Raw genomic sequence first — 18,599 nt, forward strand, 5'->3', positions numbered from 1 at the left:
ATATAGAGAATTAAATGGGTGGTGAGAATATGGGCATGCACATAAGCCCCACCTTATACCTCCCATTCAGAAGTTGGCAAGTTAAATATGCAAATTGTGATAAAAGAACTTGTGTATTCAGCTGAATGGCCTTAACAACACTTCTCATGATCAGAAGTGATGCCTTATCACAATTCCTGATCACAGGAATTTGCAGGCTCCTGTGTAACCTTCACATTAAGCACACAATGTCTTATTGACTTCCAGGGGTGATGTAGGAGTAGGGCTTACATGCATCCCCATGAGGCCATCACTAGTTTTGCCCTCTATGCTTTTAAGTGTTAATGGTTTCAGGAGAAATGATGTATTCTAGAATATATGTATTGTATCGTATCATATCCAGCAAACTAAAACCTGTTTCATCACTTCGAAAGAGGTGTCAAAAAAGTGGAAGTGATAGGGAAAGCTTAGGAGTATTAAGATCCAGACTCCAACAGAGGGCTGGGCAACTTTGCTTGATCCAGACACCATTTTGTTCCTGCTAGCATGATTATTCTTTGGTATTGTTCAATGCAGGAATAGTTCTGTGAACTACAGTGGGGTCTTGACTTAAGAACGGCTTGAGTTAAGAACATTTTGACTTAAGAACCGCTCTCATAGGAAAATATTGACTTGACTTACATACTTAGATTTGAGTTAAGAACTGAAAAAAAACACGTGGGAGGCAGGGAAAGTGCAAAATTTGAACTTTCAGTTAACTGTTGGCCAGTGAAAAGGGTGCCTGTCTGCTTCCTCACTCCTCCCAGCGTTTAGAGAGTGGATTGGGAGACAGTCTTCAGACTGCCTGGTACTGCCTGGACTGTATTTTCCCTGCCTTCCCTGAACCTTTCTTGACCTAAGAAAAAAAGAAACAAAATATCCCCCTCTAGTGGTCGAAGGCAGAATAGCAGCTTCCCATTAGTTTCTATGGACGGAAAAGAGCAGATACGGATCAAATGGTTTTCAATGCATTCCTATGGGAAATGCAGATTTGACTTGAGAACTTTTTGACTTGAGAACCGCCTTCCAATACGGATTAAGTTCTCAAGTCAAGACCCCACTGTATTTGGAAGGTTAGTCACTGTCTTTTTTCCAGAAAGAGGACAAAGGAGAGTCAGAGACCCATACAAGTAATCTGCACTTTCCTACCCTGATCTACTGCAACAGTTGTCAAGCACGCAAAGCACAGCTCACTTCTATGGATGTCTGTCACATAAATAATTTTTTCAACCACAAGCTTCTGTTTAATACATCTTATTCTTCAAATACCTTCAGAATTTAAAGAATCCTACTTTTTAAGTAAGGTTAGCACAACTTGTTGTGACTTACTGTGGCTAACCAGTAAGGTGCTGGGTTCCATCTTGATTGTGTACTCTCAGGCACAGGATCAAGAGACACCCTGGCAGTTCCTCAGTTTTGCTGCAATTAGCCACAGGGACGTGGTGGCGCTGCGGGTTAAAGACTGTCTTCAGACAAACACTGGCTCTATGGCTTGGAAACAGGGATGTGCACCACCCCCTAGAGTCGAACACGACTGGACAAAAATTGTCAAGAGGAACCTTCACCTTACCTAGCCACAGCAAGATACATAACATTTAAATGAAGAGCAGTAGGATTCTATGTGCCTTTTATGAAAAACTGAGTTTTATTGAAAATGGAATTTGTAAATTGTTAGAATAACTTTATTAGGTAGCAAGGCACTTCTCTGAAATTCTTTTCAATGCTTTGATTTCAGATCCTTTCTTGTATCTAATCAATTTATCTGTGACAACTTCCCTTTTTCCTGTTAGAAGTTAGATTAAAGAGGAACATAAGGCTAGGTTTCCCCAAATTATTTGGATGTAAGTACAACAACTACATAACGTTTATGTATACGTTTTACAAATGTGCAAGAAAAAGTATTTAAAAAGCAGTTCAACAAAAGGAAGCAGACAATAAAGTGTTGACAGTTTTCACCAAGCTAAAAAAGAGAGAAAAAAAATCCTAGTCCCATTGTTGGGTTTCTTGCCATTTGTGTTGCTGAGTGAGAAAGTTCAAAGGAGATCATCATCTAACACAGGCCTCTTAAATTGGAGCACAATAATAGGAAACACTAGAAATAATGTCTTCCTAGGAAATTGGACACCAGACTTTGTGTTCTTTCTTTCCTGCAGTCAAGTGAAGTCAAACTGCACACACCCCTCACTCACTCTCACTCACCCCTTCTCCTCCTCTATGCTATTCATTCTTTCTTGAGCCAAGAGAAATACATTTTGCTGCCAACAATGGCTCCAGATTGCCCAGCTCAGCTAACCTTCACCAGATGTTTATTGTCTTTGATGATATTTTTTAGCAGTTTTTGCCTTCATAAAAGAAAGCTTAATATGTTCCCATCTCTCCAGCACCACCTCTCCATCAGTACATCTCAGTCAAATGGTAAGTTAGAAAAATCTCCATTCAGTATGAAATGTAGCTTCTCAGAAGGGAACAAACAAGCAGACACAGAGGCCTAATTACATGCAAGCCAAATAAAAAATCGTGAATAGTTTCCATAGCATTTTAAATGCAGAAAATTATTCTCCTTTGTTCTTACCATTTCTCTCAACTAATGGTCACATTTTGATAGACAAGAGGCTGAGAATAAAACATCCTTCAGTGAGTTTATGGCAGAGCTGGAATCTGAACTCAGGTCCCACAATACATGTCCAGTTTTGGCTTCTGTATTTTCATAAAACACCTAAATATTTTTGTATATTTAGCTGAGTAGCTTGGACAATGAACTTGATTTTTATTGCAGACCACCCATCGAATGAACAAATAATATAATCAAAATCAAATTTGACCTCTTTGGTGATTAAATGATAAGTCCTGCCTCATGGAAGCAGTGATAGCTTAGCATCAATTCAGTGGCCATGTGAGGTAATGGAGCATGTTTCATGTTCATACACAGCACAGTGGAATTTGGACAGGGAAGATATAGAGGATGAACTGAGACAAAAAGGCTCACAAAGGGTAGGATCAAATGTTGCTTTGCAGGGAGAAATCTTCCTTAAAGTGACCCTTCTATCTGTAAGGGAATGGCTCCAGCCCAGCCCCCAAAAGTAGTAGCCTTACAGCTAGATCCAAAAGGTCCAGCTTGGGCACAGATCGGGGTCAGGATGGAGCACAATTCTCTGTATGTCGTGTGATCGCCAGAAAACAGATTGCATCGGACTACTCCACAAGCAGTTCAAAATGTAATCAATTCTCTTGTGTGTTCACACCCGTAATCTGACAGCACTAGTGCAAAGTATTTTGTCACTTGAGGTACAAGGGGCTACAGTATGTCAGCCATCCACACACCCACTGCCACCGAATATTATTACTGCTGCCTAATTGTCATTGCTGAAAAAGTGACAACCCAAGACATTCTGCCGCTTGAACGGAAAGGGCCAAACTGCTTCAGGGGAGACCTAACTCTGACTTCAGGCAGTTTAGCATCTTCAGAAACACTCAGTGTTTTGTAGCTGACTGTAACCTCAGTAAAGTCAATGACTTAAACCTCAGTAGGCAATCTGTAGTAAAACATTAATGCTGACAACAAAATGGCATGTTAGATCCTATTTGCATGAGTCTTACCAATCTGGACAATGCCCTGGAACCTGAATAAATAATGCCCACATAAAGTGCAGACGCTGGAAGCCACGACAGGACTTCAGACCTATAAAAACAAATTGAGCATGCAGTTACAACTACGTCACGTTCTACTTAAAATAAGTTCAGAAGTTAACCATCCATCATGGCTTTTTTTCTAAAATAGCAGGAACTTGTATAAAGGAAAATACATATCCACTATCATTTTGGTCAGATTTGATGAAAGATACAGTAAAAAGCAGAAGCTTTGCCCACCTTTGTGTCTGACCACCTCCATGTTATCTATGTGCATACATGCAGTGATTTTTGGGTTGCCTTCATCTGAGGATTTTCTAAATATAAGTTTTGAATGTTCAGGCGTACATTGGAGAGTCCTTAAAAGTTCAGGGTAGGTTAAGCACTGAGCAGAGTGGGGGGCACAACTTTCAGGTGGCAAGTTGTGAGGAGTGAAGAATTGTGGTTCTGGGGATCATCTGAGGGAGGACCCCTCGTGGCCAATCATGGGCAGACAGCTGACTCTGTAGAGAGCGTTGCTGCCCACTTCATGCAGACAGTGCTGCTCTCTTCAGTAGATAAGCAGTGACCAGGTGATGGCGCTCTTTTGCCGCCTCCCTCAGGAAGCTGGAGAGAGCTTGATTTACTGCTGTGAACAGCTGGATGTGTCTTAAAAGGTAACTCCTTCAAAACATTGGGCTTTTTAGCACAGCAGCAGCAGGTTCCTCTTTAAACTGGAAGAATTCCAGCAGGCTACAGCAGAGGAAAAGTAGGGACGTGGTGGCACTGCGGGCTAAACCGCAGAAGCCTGTGCTGCAGGGTCAGAAGACCAGCAGTGGTAAGTTCGAATCCACGTGACAGAGTGAGCACCCGTCGCTTGTCCCAGCTCCCGCCAACCTAGCAGTTCGAAAGCATGCAAATGCAAGTAGATGAATAGGGACCACCTCGGTGGGAAGGTAACAGCGTTCTGTGTCTAAGTCGCACTGGCCATGTGACCACGGAAGATTGTCTTCGGACAAAACGCTGGCTCTATGGCTTGGAAACGGGGATGAGCACCGCCCCCTAGAGTCGAACACGACTGGACAAAAACTGTCAAGGGGAACCTTTACCTTTACCTTTATAGCAGAGGAAGATGTAAAGTAGGAAAGTCGGGCAGGAGATAGGAAGCAGGGCAATTCCAACAGCCCGACTAAAAGACCAGCTCCATCAGGATCCTGCCTTAGCTGTCACCACCAATATCCATTCCAACAGAGCAAGATGAGATGAGAACCAGGACTAGCTCCACTACAGGGTTACTTGATTCCTGTCTACCCCATCCCCTTTTCCCTCATATGTCTGGTCTTTCTAGATTGTCCACTTGACAATAGGGGCTGTATTGCTTTTATTGGCTTTACGAAAGTGGGACTTACTTCTGAATAGATGTGTATAGGATTGATCTGCTTCATCGTTTAATTGTGGTATTCCATGGTATCTGATGAACGACTCCATTTACAACAACACTTTATTTACACTGAAATTAGCCTAGCAAGATGTTTATGTTCATGTCCTAGAATGCCTATTAAGGTTATCTATCATAATGGAAACTCATCTGACTCAAACTGTATCTACTGTTACTAACTTCAGATCAGACAGCTACTTAGAACAAGAAATGCTACTGAGCCTCAGGAACAGTGGAAGGAGGCGGGGGGAGGGAGCCCTAAAGCCTGAGAACAAGGTCTCCATGTGGAAAACAAGAGATCATTGACCATGATGTGAAGTTTCAGTCATCCCTGAAATGTCTGCATCTTTAAAATGGCCAAGTAAAATGCAGTGGAAAAGGCCATTAGAGCTGTTCCCATGATGTAAGTGCAGAACCTCTATGCTGCCAAGATTTTTTTTCAGGGCAGGAAAATAATGTCTAACATGACAGGAAATGCTTCACTCAGACATGTCAAGCCATACACTGGCCAGACCCAGAGCTTATAGTTTTAACAATAACTAAGCAGAAAGCATAATGATTTGTATTTCTTGACTTGTAAGGAGGAAATATATCATATTAAATAGTATGTATAGAAAAGGAAAGATAGATGCACTGCAAAGCACTTCACTTATAATTTAGTTATTAACTACAGTTGTATCCTGCCTTTCTTTCAGGGAGCACAAGATAAAATGATTCTTTCTCCCCCTCTTTTACATCACAATAAACCTTGTGAGGTAGATCATGGTGAAGGACGTTACTGGGCTAGGATCACTCAGCAGAGCTCAGTGGAGACTAGATCCTGAACCTTCCAGTCCCAATCCTGCACTCTTAAAAGGTACACCTATATCACAAATCTGGATTACCATTGTAATATTTCCAAAGGGATTGCTACAGACTGTGTTTCAGTGAGAGCACTTATTATCTCAATTAGACAACTCTCAGCATCCATCTAAACAACAATCTCCAAACAGCCTTTATTGATGTCATTAATAGCTGCATCCATTGAAAACCAATTTAAGGTTATTGGCTGAATGCACTCATCATCTGAGGCATGGCCTGTTTATTTAAGGGAAATAAAATAAAAAGATGCCTGGAGAATACACATATACCAACAGCCTACTTTCAGTTGTTGGAACAATTAGAGCCAGCTCCTATGAAGTCTTCCTAGCTAGAGTCACACACAGAGAATATGAATCATCATCCCCTTTACATTCTGTTGGGGGCAAGGCAATTTGTACTCATACAAACAAGGCCAAAAGGAAATATTGGCACGGAGAGAATCGGAAGCAAATATCAATCCTAAGGCTCACTGAGCGAGATGAGGAATTCATAACATATCCACTGTATAGCCGGAGCCCTTAAAGCTGATGTTGATCAGAATATCAACCTTCTGATACATGTTTTTAAAGCTGCTTATCCTCATGTTTGTTTGAGGATACTAATGGCAGTGGCTGAAATAATGTTGCTCAGCATAGTAAATGGCAACTAGAGTAGACCCATTGAATCAGTGGGCATTTGGTGAGTCGACTGCTCTGTAAGTCCCACTGATTCAATGGGGCTACTCTAGTTGTGATTTACTATACTGAGCAACATGATTTCAATAGGCGTGTGTTAAAAGAACAAACACAAATATGAAAGACAAATGACTAAATCCACTGCAAATTCAAATCACATAGTTCCTGATTTATTTACTCAGAAGATGATAATGTAAGAATAAATAAATTTAGCAATTATCTATAAATTATATAAATAATTTACACACACACACACACACACACACACACAAAGGAAGAGAGAGAGTAGGAGGAGCTTGATTCTCAAGTAGCAGTGGTGGCATTAAGCATATTTTGCCAGGTTTAGTTGGTAAACTAGCTGTGAAGCTTCTTTTCACATGAAGGTTACTCTAACCCAGTGATTCCCAACTTTGGGTAATGCAGGGGTTCTTGGCCTGCAACTCTCAGAAGGCTTCACCACTGGCTGGGGTTTCTGGGAGTTACAATCCAAGAACACCTGGGTTATCCCAGGTTGGGAAACACTGTCCTAACTCATCTGCACTTTGGTGACTAATCATTTGGATAGCTCTCTTGTACTCTTGGTGGTGCTGCCTTTAAAGGTAGTTTAGAAGCTACAGCCAAAATTCAGAAGATTGCCTTCTGACAAAGGGGAGCATTCAGTACATGCTTGAATTTGGTTTGGAAACAGACAAAATTTCTCTTTTAAAACAACTGTTATGGGCTGCCAAGTCACACTCATCTTTTTGCAAGGGCTTTCAAGGTCCTTGAGATATTTAAGGAGTGCCACGTCTCCCAGTGATTTTCCATGGCTGAACAGGGCTTTGAACTCAGACCTCCTTGTTTATCTCCATTCTATCTGTTCCAGCATATTGTCTCTTTTTTAAAACACAAAATAGCAGCATCAATACATGGCCTAAAAAACACTGAACAGTCCTTTGGGCAGCACCTTGTATCTGATATCCTGTGTTTTCCATCCCATCTTCTACAGTACTTATTCCCATGGCCACACAGCTGGAAACAGTGTGATGTTTGCCTTGCTTAGACTGACATCTAGTGGAGTTAAATTTTTAACTTCAAAATGAAAAAAGAACCAAGTGCAATACTTCTGTTTATAATATTATGTAGAGTAACAAAAACAAAAGTTGAAGAGGCAATGCTACAATTCTGATGCCTGCATGAACACATTGCAAGCTATCGTGTTTTACCCACTGCCAGGAACAAATTAAAGGGCAACATTGATGTTAATCATCAGAGAGTTATCTTAACACAGATTTTCACGAGATACAGATCACCTTCTTCTACCAATGTAGCACAGAACAATTTATAAAAATTAACCAATTTTTGCTTTTAAAATTCACAGAACATACCAACATACTTCTAAGATGCTTCAGGCTTACTTCTCTCACTTAAACATCAGACTTGACCTCCCAGTAAGGAGCCAAATATTACTTTTCACATCCAAGATCCTAAAAAAGATATGTAACTATAAGCTTGCCTCTCTGGAAACTAAGGCCTAGATCATTCATACTAGGTACTGTTGATTATTATGTATGGCTATGAAAACTGGGCGGTGAAGAAAGGTAAGAAGAAAGACATCAGTTCATTCAAAATGATGTAACTCTTCTTTTAAGCTAAAATGATTAAAACGAGGCTCTCATGCTTAGGACCTACCATGACAAGACAAGAATCACTAGAAAAAACAATCATGCTAGGAAAAGGAGAAGGCAGTAGGAAAAAAGGAAGATCTAAGATGGGTTGACTGAATAAACAAAGCCACAGACTTGAGCAAGGCTAAATTTGCAAGACCTGAACAGGACTGTTAATAACAGGATGTTTTCAAGGTCACTAATTCATATGGTAGCCATAAGTCAGAAGAGATATGACAGCATATACTGTGTTTTCCCAAAATATGACAGGGTCTTATATTAATTTTTGTTCCAAAAATGTTTAGGGCTTATTTTCAAGGGGTGTTTTATTTTCAGGTATAACTATCTAAATTTATTGAAATACAGTCATTTCCTCTTCTGGTTGCTGCACAATGGTGGAGGGCAGGGTTTCACTTAAGTGGGGCTTATTTTTGGGGTAGGGCTTATATTGTGAGCATCCTGAAAAATCATACTAGGGCTTATTTACAGGGAAACAGGGTAACAACAATATTCATCATTGTAAAGAAATGACTGAGCTAGGCAAAGAGGTTGAGCACCTATGCAATCTTACCTCCTACAAACTGAAATGTAGATTTCTTGGCTCAATATCACATTTGAGGGAAAATGCTAAGAACACGCTAAGAAGTCTGCATTGGATAAATGGAAATAAGTAAAATAATCTGTCGTGTTTATTTTATACTGTGGGAATACACAATCACCCACATGTTTGGTCCACCAGATTTGATATTATTAGTGTAGTATTAGCACGTATATAAATGCATTAAAATCCATTCCAATTGCAGTGAGCATGTAGAAAAGTTTGCTTTTTAAAAAACACCACAGTTCATACAACATGCAGGAAAACATACACACATGTATATACAAAGAGCAACATGTCTATGTTAAGAGGACCCATATCTCATTGCATAGCAATCGAAATGCCACAAAATACTAAGGAAATCTGTATTACACTGATATTGCTATTTCACTTTACCTTGAAATGCTACTGATTTCTACCCAGCCAATCTTCCAGGAAATGTGTAGGAGACATCCCCCGAATAATGTCTGCCATCTGCAACAGAAGCACACAGTTCATTTCTGAACAACCCACCTAGGCTAATTGTTATTAGTCGCAATGAAGTGGGTTTTTTTTCTGCTAGTGACAGCTGAGACAAAATGGTAAGAAGTCTGCATTTGGTACTTGGAGACAAATGAAATGTTGAGCACCCTGATTGTGGGCAAAGTAGAATTTCTCAGAATTCCAAGGAAACAATAAATCAACTCCAGGCTTGCTTACAAGGAGAAAGTTTAATGAGTAATTTACAAATACTGTACTCAAGTGTGGCCTGCAGGTCACCACAAGAAGTCTGAACAACCAATAGGCAGACCAAGCAGTTTTTATAAATTTTTGTTTGCTCTAGCAGTAGTTCCCAGCCCAGATGTTCTTGGACTAAATCTCCCAGAAGCCTTCATCACTAGCTGTGCTACCCAGGATTTCTTGAAGTTGTAGTCCCAGAATGTTGTAAGGCAACTAGGCTCAGGACTAGAGATGTGAAAGTTAATGGGAAAAGGTCACATGTTAAGTGAAGTCCTAAAAAGTGTTTGTTCCATTTACACTGAGACTTCTTCAAATTTTAAATTGGTGTTTGAACTTATGTTGCTACATTAACACCCCTCCCCTACACACCTTTTAGTTTTGGAACAAAAGTAAGAGCTGCAGGATTTTTTTAAAAAAAACCCATATTTCTCACCCAGCCTCCAAATGTATTGGCATTGCTTTGGACAGGGTGATCGCTTGAGCCAATGTAAAAAGGTTTGCCTCCATTCTGTTTGAAGCCATTCTACCCTGCTACCCTGAGAGAGGCAGCACAGCAGAGAGGGTTTTATATGTGCATTATGTCTTTGTTACTTAACTGAAATTTGGATAAATGGGTTGTATTATTTACTACTTCAGTCTACAGTCAAAGGCCTTACTGTAATCTATAAAGCATGAGCCGATTTTGAAACTCTTTGGCATGTTCTTGCAACCTACATATAATTGCAATATGATGTTTACTGCCTCTTCCTTTCCTGAATCCAGCTTGAATATCCGGCAGTTCTCACTCCATATATAGTAAAAAGTTATTGTTTTAACATCCTGAGCATTGCTTTGCTCACATGTGAAATTAATTTAAAATTAATTTAAAAGTTCTGCAGTTACTACAGTTTTTGCCATCTCTTCTGCCATTTTGGAACAGCTGATGAAATATGGAAGCTGATGGCTAGGAATCAGCTGGAAATCTTGTGAATAGGGGATGGTACTAGAAAATGACGTATCCCTTTCCCACTTAACCATAAAAAATATAAACAAGCTGGTGGAAGGTATGTGTGTGCAGCAGAAGAAGCAGCTTTTCACACCAAGAAGAGAAAGCTAAGTAGAAAATAAGGAACATGTAATGTATCCAGTGTGGTATAGTGGACAGTGCGAGGTTCTAGAAATCAGGAGCCTGGGTTCAAGCCCCCACTTAGTCATGGAAAGTCACTGGACTGGTGGAACTAGTAAAGCAACTTCTTAAATATTTCACTTACCTTGAAAATAAGTAGGGTCATTATAAGTCAGTTCTGACTTGATGGCACATAAAAACATATCAAAACATCAAAAGTTCTCTAGATAGGGAAAGTAGTGGTTGTGTGTAAAAAGGCTGTTATCTACATATTAAGATTCTTGTGAAATGTGATTTTGAGATTATACTCACCCTTGGAAAAGAGTAGGGTACGTAAATTTCAGGACAGACAGGACATACTAGAAAACAAATGTCGAATTAGAGAACATTGTACAATAACATACTGAAACATGTACTGTACACAGATACAGATGCCTTGATAGATCTTCCTTCCTTCTTCCTGTACTAGCACTAGCAAACCATTTTGAGTGCTAATTTCCTCCCCTCTCTCTCCTGACCCCTGTGCAATTGGCTGAAGTGTATTATCCCGGAGAAGCTCAAATCCCCAGGTGTGATTTCACACTACATCTATTTGCATTTTTCCAACTATGTAGTCACACTCTTAGTCAAGGAAATGTTTTCCTATTATGGTCCATTTTACCTTGGTCCAGATCCATCTGGGTCAACAGTAGGTCAAATACAGGCAGGATTATGACATTCATTCTTGAATTTATTCAATATTTAATGGATTAGATATGGAAGACATTTGTAATCACATGGTCTCCTTCAGTAAGTTGTGCAAGTTTCCTTACATCAATCTTATTGAGCAGGATTAAAACCCTGAAAATAAGCCCTAATGTGTTTTTTGGAGCAAAAATTAATATAAGAACCTGTCTTACTTCCGGGGAAACACGGTTGTATAATACAGATTTCTCCACACAAAAGCAGCATGTTTATGCATATCATTCCAATTACATGCTAAATACACACTACTGAAAGCTGGCTTCAGAGGCCCTGTGTCAGAAAAGCCTGGACCCATTTCTGTGACACATGAAAGCTGACAACAGCAGAGGTACTCAGAGTTGGTAAGTGATGATAAAGAGTCATGTGTACAACACAGAGAACAATGAAGTCAACCTGATGACTGCCACGTTATTGACAATTTCACTTCAATGTACTGTACAGCGCAACACCCTTAGGACAGAAAAACCCAGTGAGAACAGAACAGTTTTTATACTGTTCATTCAGGGGCAGATTGAACTCTGAGAAGCATCTCAACCATTCTTTGAGTTTCAAGTGGTTTACTTCTCAAAGCAGAAATAAGATGGCAATTTTGCATGTTTATCTATAAAAATGAGTTCAATCATTTGATGGTAGAAAAATAACAAAAATATAACACACTAGTAACTGTACAATTGGGACAGCATTGGATTTTGCCAAGTGAAATGCCTGTTCATATGCCTGTGGAGTGAGATAAGCTATTACAGTATTCATCCCTCAGGCTCTGGCCCTCCCATCACTAAAGTGTGATTTTACAAGGTTTCCTGGTTGTATATAAATAGGTAAGACAGTTTTGGTACCTACAGAGTCTTACATCACTACAACATCATATGCTGCACCTGTCAATTTCTCCCACCCTCTTCTTTCAACTATTAAATGCAGATTGGCCCAATGCATATAATACTCTTAGCTGACAAACCCTCCAGTATCTTCGCAGTGAGGAATAATGTCATTTCATAGTTTCATACATTAGGTGGCAGTGGTTGTACATACTGTATTTGCAAGCAGTCGGCAGCTTCCACTATCTGTTCTGTTCATAGAGAGATAATAAAGTTTTTGTCTAACTTTCTGACTTTTGTGTCTCCTAAGCCTTTTATGATAGGAGTTAAGGGATGAGGACCACGATAGTCCCACTCTACAGGTACTTTTAGTCAGAAGCCTTCTGAATCTAGTAATGAAAAGGCATTATCACTCTTGAATCTTTTCTCAGTAGGAGGTGGACATCCCTCAATAGCTTCCAGGAGATTTAATTCTACTCTAATGCTACAAGATGTGGTGGCGCTGCGGGCTAAACCGCAGAAGCCTGTGCTGCAGGGTCAGAAGACCAAGCAGTCATAAGATCGAATCCATGCGATGGAGTGAGCGCCCGTTGCTTGTCCCAGCTCCCGCCAACCTAGCGGTTCGAAAGCATGCAAATGGAAGTAGATAAATAGGGACCATCTCGGTGGGAAGGTAACAGCATTCCGTGTCTAAGTCGCACTGGCCATGTGACCACGGAAGAATGTCTTCGGACAAAACGCTGGCTCTATGGCTTGGAAACGGGGATGAGCACCACCCCCTAGAGTCGAACACGACTGGACAAAAATTGTCAAGGGGAGCCTTTATCTTTACCTAATGCTACAGAGTTCAGTAATGGCAGCAGACGGAGGTTCCACAGCTCAGAAAAACAGCTTGGGAACCAAAGGTTCATATACTGTTTTCCACTGCTTTAAACATGAACATATACACCTCTTAGTATAGGAGTACAGAGCTAGGAGATTTTCATCTTTCGGACTTCTGCTTACCCAGCACTTCCTACACACTAAGCCACTTTCAGGAACTTGAGAGATGTAAAAAAAAGAAAATCAAATCAAATCATTGCTGAAAACTGACCTTACATTTTTTTAACAACAGGCATATTTTCTCAGAATCCAAACAAGGAATAAATGGGATCTAGTAGGTACAAATCAGAGCAGAATAATGTAAGCTGCCACTGGTTCTGCACTGAGGAGCAAAAAATGAGTAAGGATTGGGCAGTGAGAATCTTACTTTTAGTGTGAATAAGGTAATGAGATGCCACATTCAGTTCTGACACAAACGGGCTATTTGGGATTTAGCTCACTAATAACAGTGCAGTTTGCATTTAGCAAGTGGCTACTTGACTGGCCTTCTCAGCCACACTAGATGTTGTTCCAAGACCTCTATTCAGAGCACATTACCATAATGTAGTCTCTGGAAACTGAAGGATGCCTACAATACTTAACTGAATGTGTGAATCCACCAGACAGACTGATTAATCAAATGTGAAGTTCTTCTATAGCTCAAACACAAAAGCATGCAGGTATGGGCTCCATCTGGTGAATCAGATTTAAATTGGTTGTTTTACATCACAGATTAGCAAGGAGCAGCCTGCCAGTTATTGATGGACTACAACTCCCACCATCACTTATCACTTCTATGCTGGCTAATTGTAGTCCAACAGCAACTTGCAGGGCCATCCACTAGCCATCTTTGTCTTAGCTGCTGGAAGCAACCTGTCAATGTTGGACATTCATTGCCACTGTGTGCTTCTCAATTACTCCTATACTTGCTTATAAAACCCAGTTTCTATAGGATGTCACAAAACTTCACTGCTTCCTGCCTTGAAAGCAATGGATCGTAGAAAGAGCAAAAGAATACATCTAACATATGTTCCACACTGTAGTTAATTTGAAATGTACACTAGTCCATGCAAACATATTCTGAAATAAAACTGAAATTTTGAAAAGTGTTACAAGACTTCTGATTTTTCCTGCAATAACCTCTTGACTTTCATGCCTGCAAAAATGTTTGCAACAGATCACAGAAAGATGAAAATCACACTTACCAAAGAAAAGAGGACAACATTGCTTAAAGTGGTATGAGTACATCAACTCAAAGCAATTGCAGTTCCTAAAAACAACCATTCCTTTCCCTGACTTAAGAGATAAACATGAATAAAAAGCTGGGTAAGGCAGTCAAAATAAATTAAATAATTAAAATGGGATGGTTATTTTCAAAACTGTGAATTTGGAAGGTGATCAAATATTATGCTTAAGGCTTAACACCTATGAATGGAAAAGCAAATGTAAACTCCAGTATCCTAAACCTAAATATTATGATTTGATAGTACATATACTCTCTAACAAAACAGTATGCTCTCAAATGATAAGACAAACAATGCTACATTTTTCTTATCACTTGAGAGTATGTTTGATGGCTTGTATATACTGAAAAGTTATGAGTTTTGAATAATTTTGGATTGTTATCTTAACCATTCTAAAGACTAATAAACAGTCTCCCACTTTGAAAGACGTTACTGTAGAGCTTTCACTTAAAAAAAAACTTTTGCTGTATATGGAGACAAAAGATACCTAATATTTATGTTATTGGGAGAAGAGCTATTTAATGAATTAGTTTAGGCTGCAAACCTATAGGCATTTACCTGGAAGTAATTCCCATTGAAGTAAGACGTATAGTATTTACTTTAAAGTACAAACGCACAGGACTGTTAAAAACACACATACTTTCTGATTCGTTTATAGCCATAAATTTAAGATCGTTTTCTTTTGGTCTTCCCGGTGCCGATGACAGGCGGGACTAAGGGAATAATACTCTTTTGATTGAGGAAACGCCGTTTTGGAACCTTATGATAGCTGTAGTTTTAGGAGAGGTAGCCGTGTTAGTCTGTGCTAAATAAAGAAGACGAAAACGTTGTGGCACCTTAAAGACCAACTGCTCTATTTTAATGAGAGTTTTCGTGGACAGGTCCCCTTTCTAGAAACACTTCCTCGGATAGCGAGCTGGAAGTGTTTGCCAAAGTGCTCAGATCTCATAAGAAACGGAGCTTAAACTGTCTCGTGCAGAACGAACAGCTATGAAACTGACGCAAATAATCCAAAAACGATTTTATGAAAAACTACAACTAGTAGTTGTATAAAGAGCTGGCAATTTAAAGGGCTCGGAGTAACTCCTGGGCTCGTTTCCTCCCCTTCCTCACCTTGTTGGTGAAATAAGAAGCCAAGTAGAACAAGCAGAAGACGAGACCAGTTGCAGGTCTCTTTAAATGCATCAGTCACAGCATTTCCCCCGGGCCGGAGACAAGAGAATAAAAAGGCACTTTTCTTCCTACTGAGTTCTATTCAAGGAAGAGCAACTCGAAGCGGCTGCCATGACAGGAACACGTTGCTTCTTGAGATCGCCCCAATCGGCACAAAGAAAAAGGCCCGAGGAACTGCCTTCTTAAAGGGACCGCCGGCTCTCTCTCAAAACTGAAGGAACGCACACTTTCTTAATCCGGTGCTTTTTTTTTTTACAGTTTTGTCGGGAACGGGAGAAATTCTCTATCACCCACTGGTTATGGCTAATATTTTTAAAGTGGTGGACAAACCTGAAGTTACCTACCCTGCCCCAGTACTACTTGCTGAACGTTAAGGAGCAGAAAATTTACCTTAGTGATATGAGCCAGTAACAGCAGGAAGACACAGCAAAGTAACAAAAGGTTCAACAACTTTTAAAATTAAAGGAGAAAACTGGAGAGGAGGCAGTGGTATACAATGCACCTACAGGATCAGGTTGTTTTCCCTCCACCCCAGCTTGAAACAGTTACTTTTTTTTCCCAACCATAATTTTCAACATCTATACAGCATAAATCTTACAATGATACATTCTTTTTAAGGAAAATGAATGCAAGTGGGTATCTCTGTTCATCTCTGACACACATTCAAAGAAGCTAATATTGACATATTAATTATAAACTTTGCCTGATCTTTATTGTAAACTTTGTTTGCTTATAGTACAGTACCCATTAGGTACACTCAATCTGGCCTCCACTGATTATTCTGAAAAACATAGTATAGCGCCTAACTTATCTCCAGTTTCTTTCAGTACTTGTTTTCTAAGGAATATGTGGTTGTCCTCTAAGAAGGCAAGAGTTCTAAGCAAGTTGTAAGAGTTCCATATTTTCAAAAGTTGGAGTTCTACTGTTTCTTTCTCATTCACAATGTTATGTGACCTTAAAGGGACAACACCCTAGAGAACAATATGAGAGGTCACAAAGAAAAGAAAGGGAAAGGAAAGGAGCTGTAGCAGGGGAAAAGAGAATTCATGAACATTGCCTTTCTGACTTTTCTTTCTTCCAGTTGGAATCCTGTGTCTACTGTAAATGGCCACAACTTTCCCATAATGTCTGATCTGGATCCAATCCACCTGCTTTTGGAAACATCTAAAGTACTTAGGAAAGGATTAGGGCTCCTTAGGACTCCTTCTTGTCTTCCTGGACAAAAAGATTCTTCAGATATGTCACATACGGCTACAGCAAATGTCCCACCACATACCACTCCATTCAGCATGTGAGACAGTCCACCTGCATCTACAGCTAGTGCACATATGTGCATGCCTACTTGCTGGTGCATTGCCCCCACACGGTGGTGGACTAATTAATACACATGGTAAACACATTCCACACATGACTAGACAAGTACATCTTGCAGCTATCCTATCTGGTTTGTCCCTACAAACGATATAACAATACCCATAACATTAAACAAAACACTTTAAACAGCAAGCAAGGGAAGCCCTATTTAAACAACCATTTGCCACACAAAATAAAACACAAACGATGGAAACAAGAAAACTGTTTTCCCAGTTCTTTAATCGCAGAGAAGAGAGCCAGGGCCTGCCAAAAGAGTCATGGCTGAGCTCCTCAGGGGGAGATCACGGCACTTTTTTCAGGTTTATGCACTTGGCCTGTTCTTTACTCTGGCTGCCGGTCACGGCAAGTGCCCCCCCCCCTCGGCAGCTGCTAGTACCAGTTAGTGCAGGCGATGAGGTAGCGCACATCATCCAGCGGGGACAGAAGCCAGGCCTGACACTGGCCGCAGAGCCCCATTCCCAGCTTTTCATCGGGGGATGATGGCGGCGGCGGCAGCGGCCTGGGGCTGTAACTGGAGTTCCCTTCAGCCGACGTCTCCCGCATCTGTCCTGCTGTTGCTTCCTCTGCTTCCTTAGCCTTAGACGGGCCGGCAGAGCTCATTCTTCCTCGGCAACGGACCTCGCTTGCCTGCCTGCCTGCCTTCTTTCGCCTATTATGCCTTCTGGTGGAAGCTCTTCGAACTGCCAGGCAGCCGCGTTTCCATCATCCGCTCCCAAGTGTTTCCTTTAAAAGAGGGGCGCCCTAAGAGCCGTCCGGGTCACGCTGCCCTTTCGTAGAGCCGCCTTCTGGGTGTCTCTGCGGAGCCTGTTCTGTGTTATTCACGACGCCTCTTTGCAGCGCCTCCTCCCCTTTCGGGAAGTGGGTTAAGAGCCGCAATATGGGCTCCTCAACTATGGCCGGTGTCTTGTGATGATCTTTGTGATGCAGGAAGGCGGCGCCGCTGCAGCAGCTGAAGTGCCAGGACAGTAATCCGAGGTAGAAAAAAGACAGTGATGGGATTTCTAGGTGTTTACAGTGCTCCTCGCCGAGCGGCGCATTAATGTCTTCTTCACGGATCTGCCTTCATCCCAATTTTATAATCTACACTGTGACAATAACTTTATTATTCTCCAACCAATAAAGCGATCTTCGCTGTTACTGGAAAAATGAAAGGTTCTGCCACCCTGCCTGATTATAAAATAGTTAAGCTCCACAAACGTATCTGGCTGGGGAGCTAGAAACTGGGAATTGGATTCTTCACTGTCCCTGGAAAGTCAGAGTAGACTTGATGGCAGGTAATTAATTAAAACATAATGAACATGGAGGGTTCAGAGAAGGCAAGTGGAAAAGAAGCCGAACAGACCGAAGGAAAAAACCGCCTAGAATCGGTATCCACCGACAGTCGGAGAGTGTCATAAACTAATATTTTTCTAAATTAAACCTGCTTCCTTTTATGACCCTTGGCGTAACTGGGGTAAATTGGGAGGGCAGGTACCGTAACTGCAGTGGTCGCACTGAATTTGAAGGAGGATCTACAGGCAAGTGTGGCTGAATAGCATATTTTGGCTGCTCGGGCACCATCAACTGCGATCTCTCTCGTGTTCCTTTGAGATTAGAAACCCTAATCTCAAAGGAACACGCGCACAAATACAACGTAATGGGGCAACTCGTTGGTATCGGCTTTTAAGGGCTGGGTGCCATTTCGGTGCCGCGGCACGATACACGAAAGGGGTAAAACACGTA

The 18,599-nt window shown here is 40.9% G+C and overlaps 1 protein-coding gene across 3 annotated transcripts in view; it reads right to left on the reverse strand.

Annotated features, from left to right (window-relative positions):
- The window catches only part of SLC35D4 (solute carrier family 35 member D4), a 49,537-nt gene extending 33,877 nt beyond the window's left edge, over positions 1-15,660 (reverse strand). For all 3 annotated transcript variants that reach the window (XR_012086846.2, XM_020785665.3, XM_072998854.2), the window contains exons 1-4: positions 15,444-15,660; positions 10,979-11,025; positions 9,238-9,315; positions 3,616-3,697 (exon numbers count right to left, since the gene is read on the reverse strand). Coding sequence is in view for 2 of the 3 variants with exons in the window: in XM_020785665.3 (XP_020641324.3) it covers positions 3,616-3,697; positions 9,238-9,315; positions 10,979-11,025; positions 15,444-15,515 (279 nt within the window). In the remaining variant the exon portion in view is untranslated. The remainder of the gene's footprint in view (positions 1-3,615; positions 3,698-9,237; positions 9,316-10,978; positions 11,026-15,443) is intronic.
- Positions 15,661-18,599: the final 2,939 nt, after the last annotated feature.

Source organism: Pogona vitticeps, chromosome 4 (genome assembly GCF_051106095.1).
Source record: "Pogona vitticeps strain Pit_001003342236 chromosome 4, PviZW2.1, whole genome shotgun sequence".
Classification (NCBI taxonomy): Eukaryota; Metazoa; Chordata; class Lepidosauria; order Squamata; family Agamidae; genus Pogona; species Pogona vitticeps.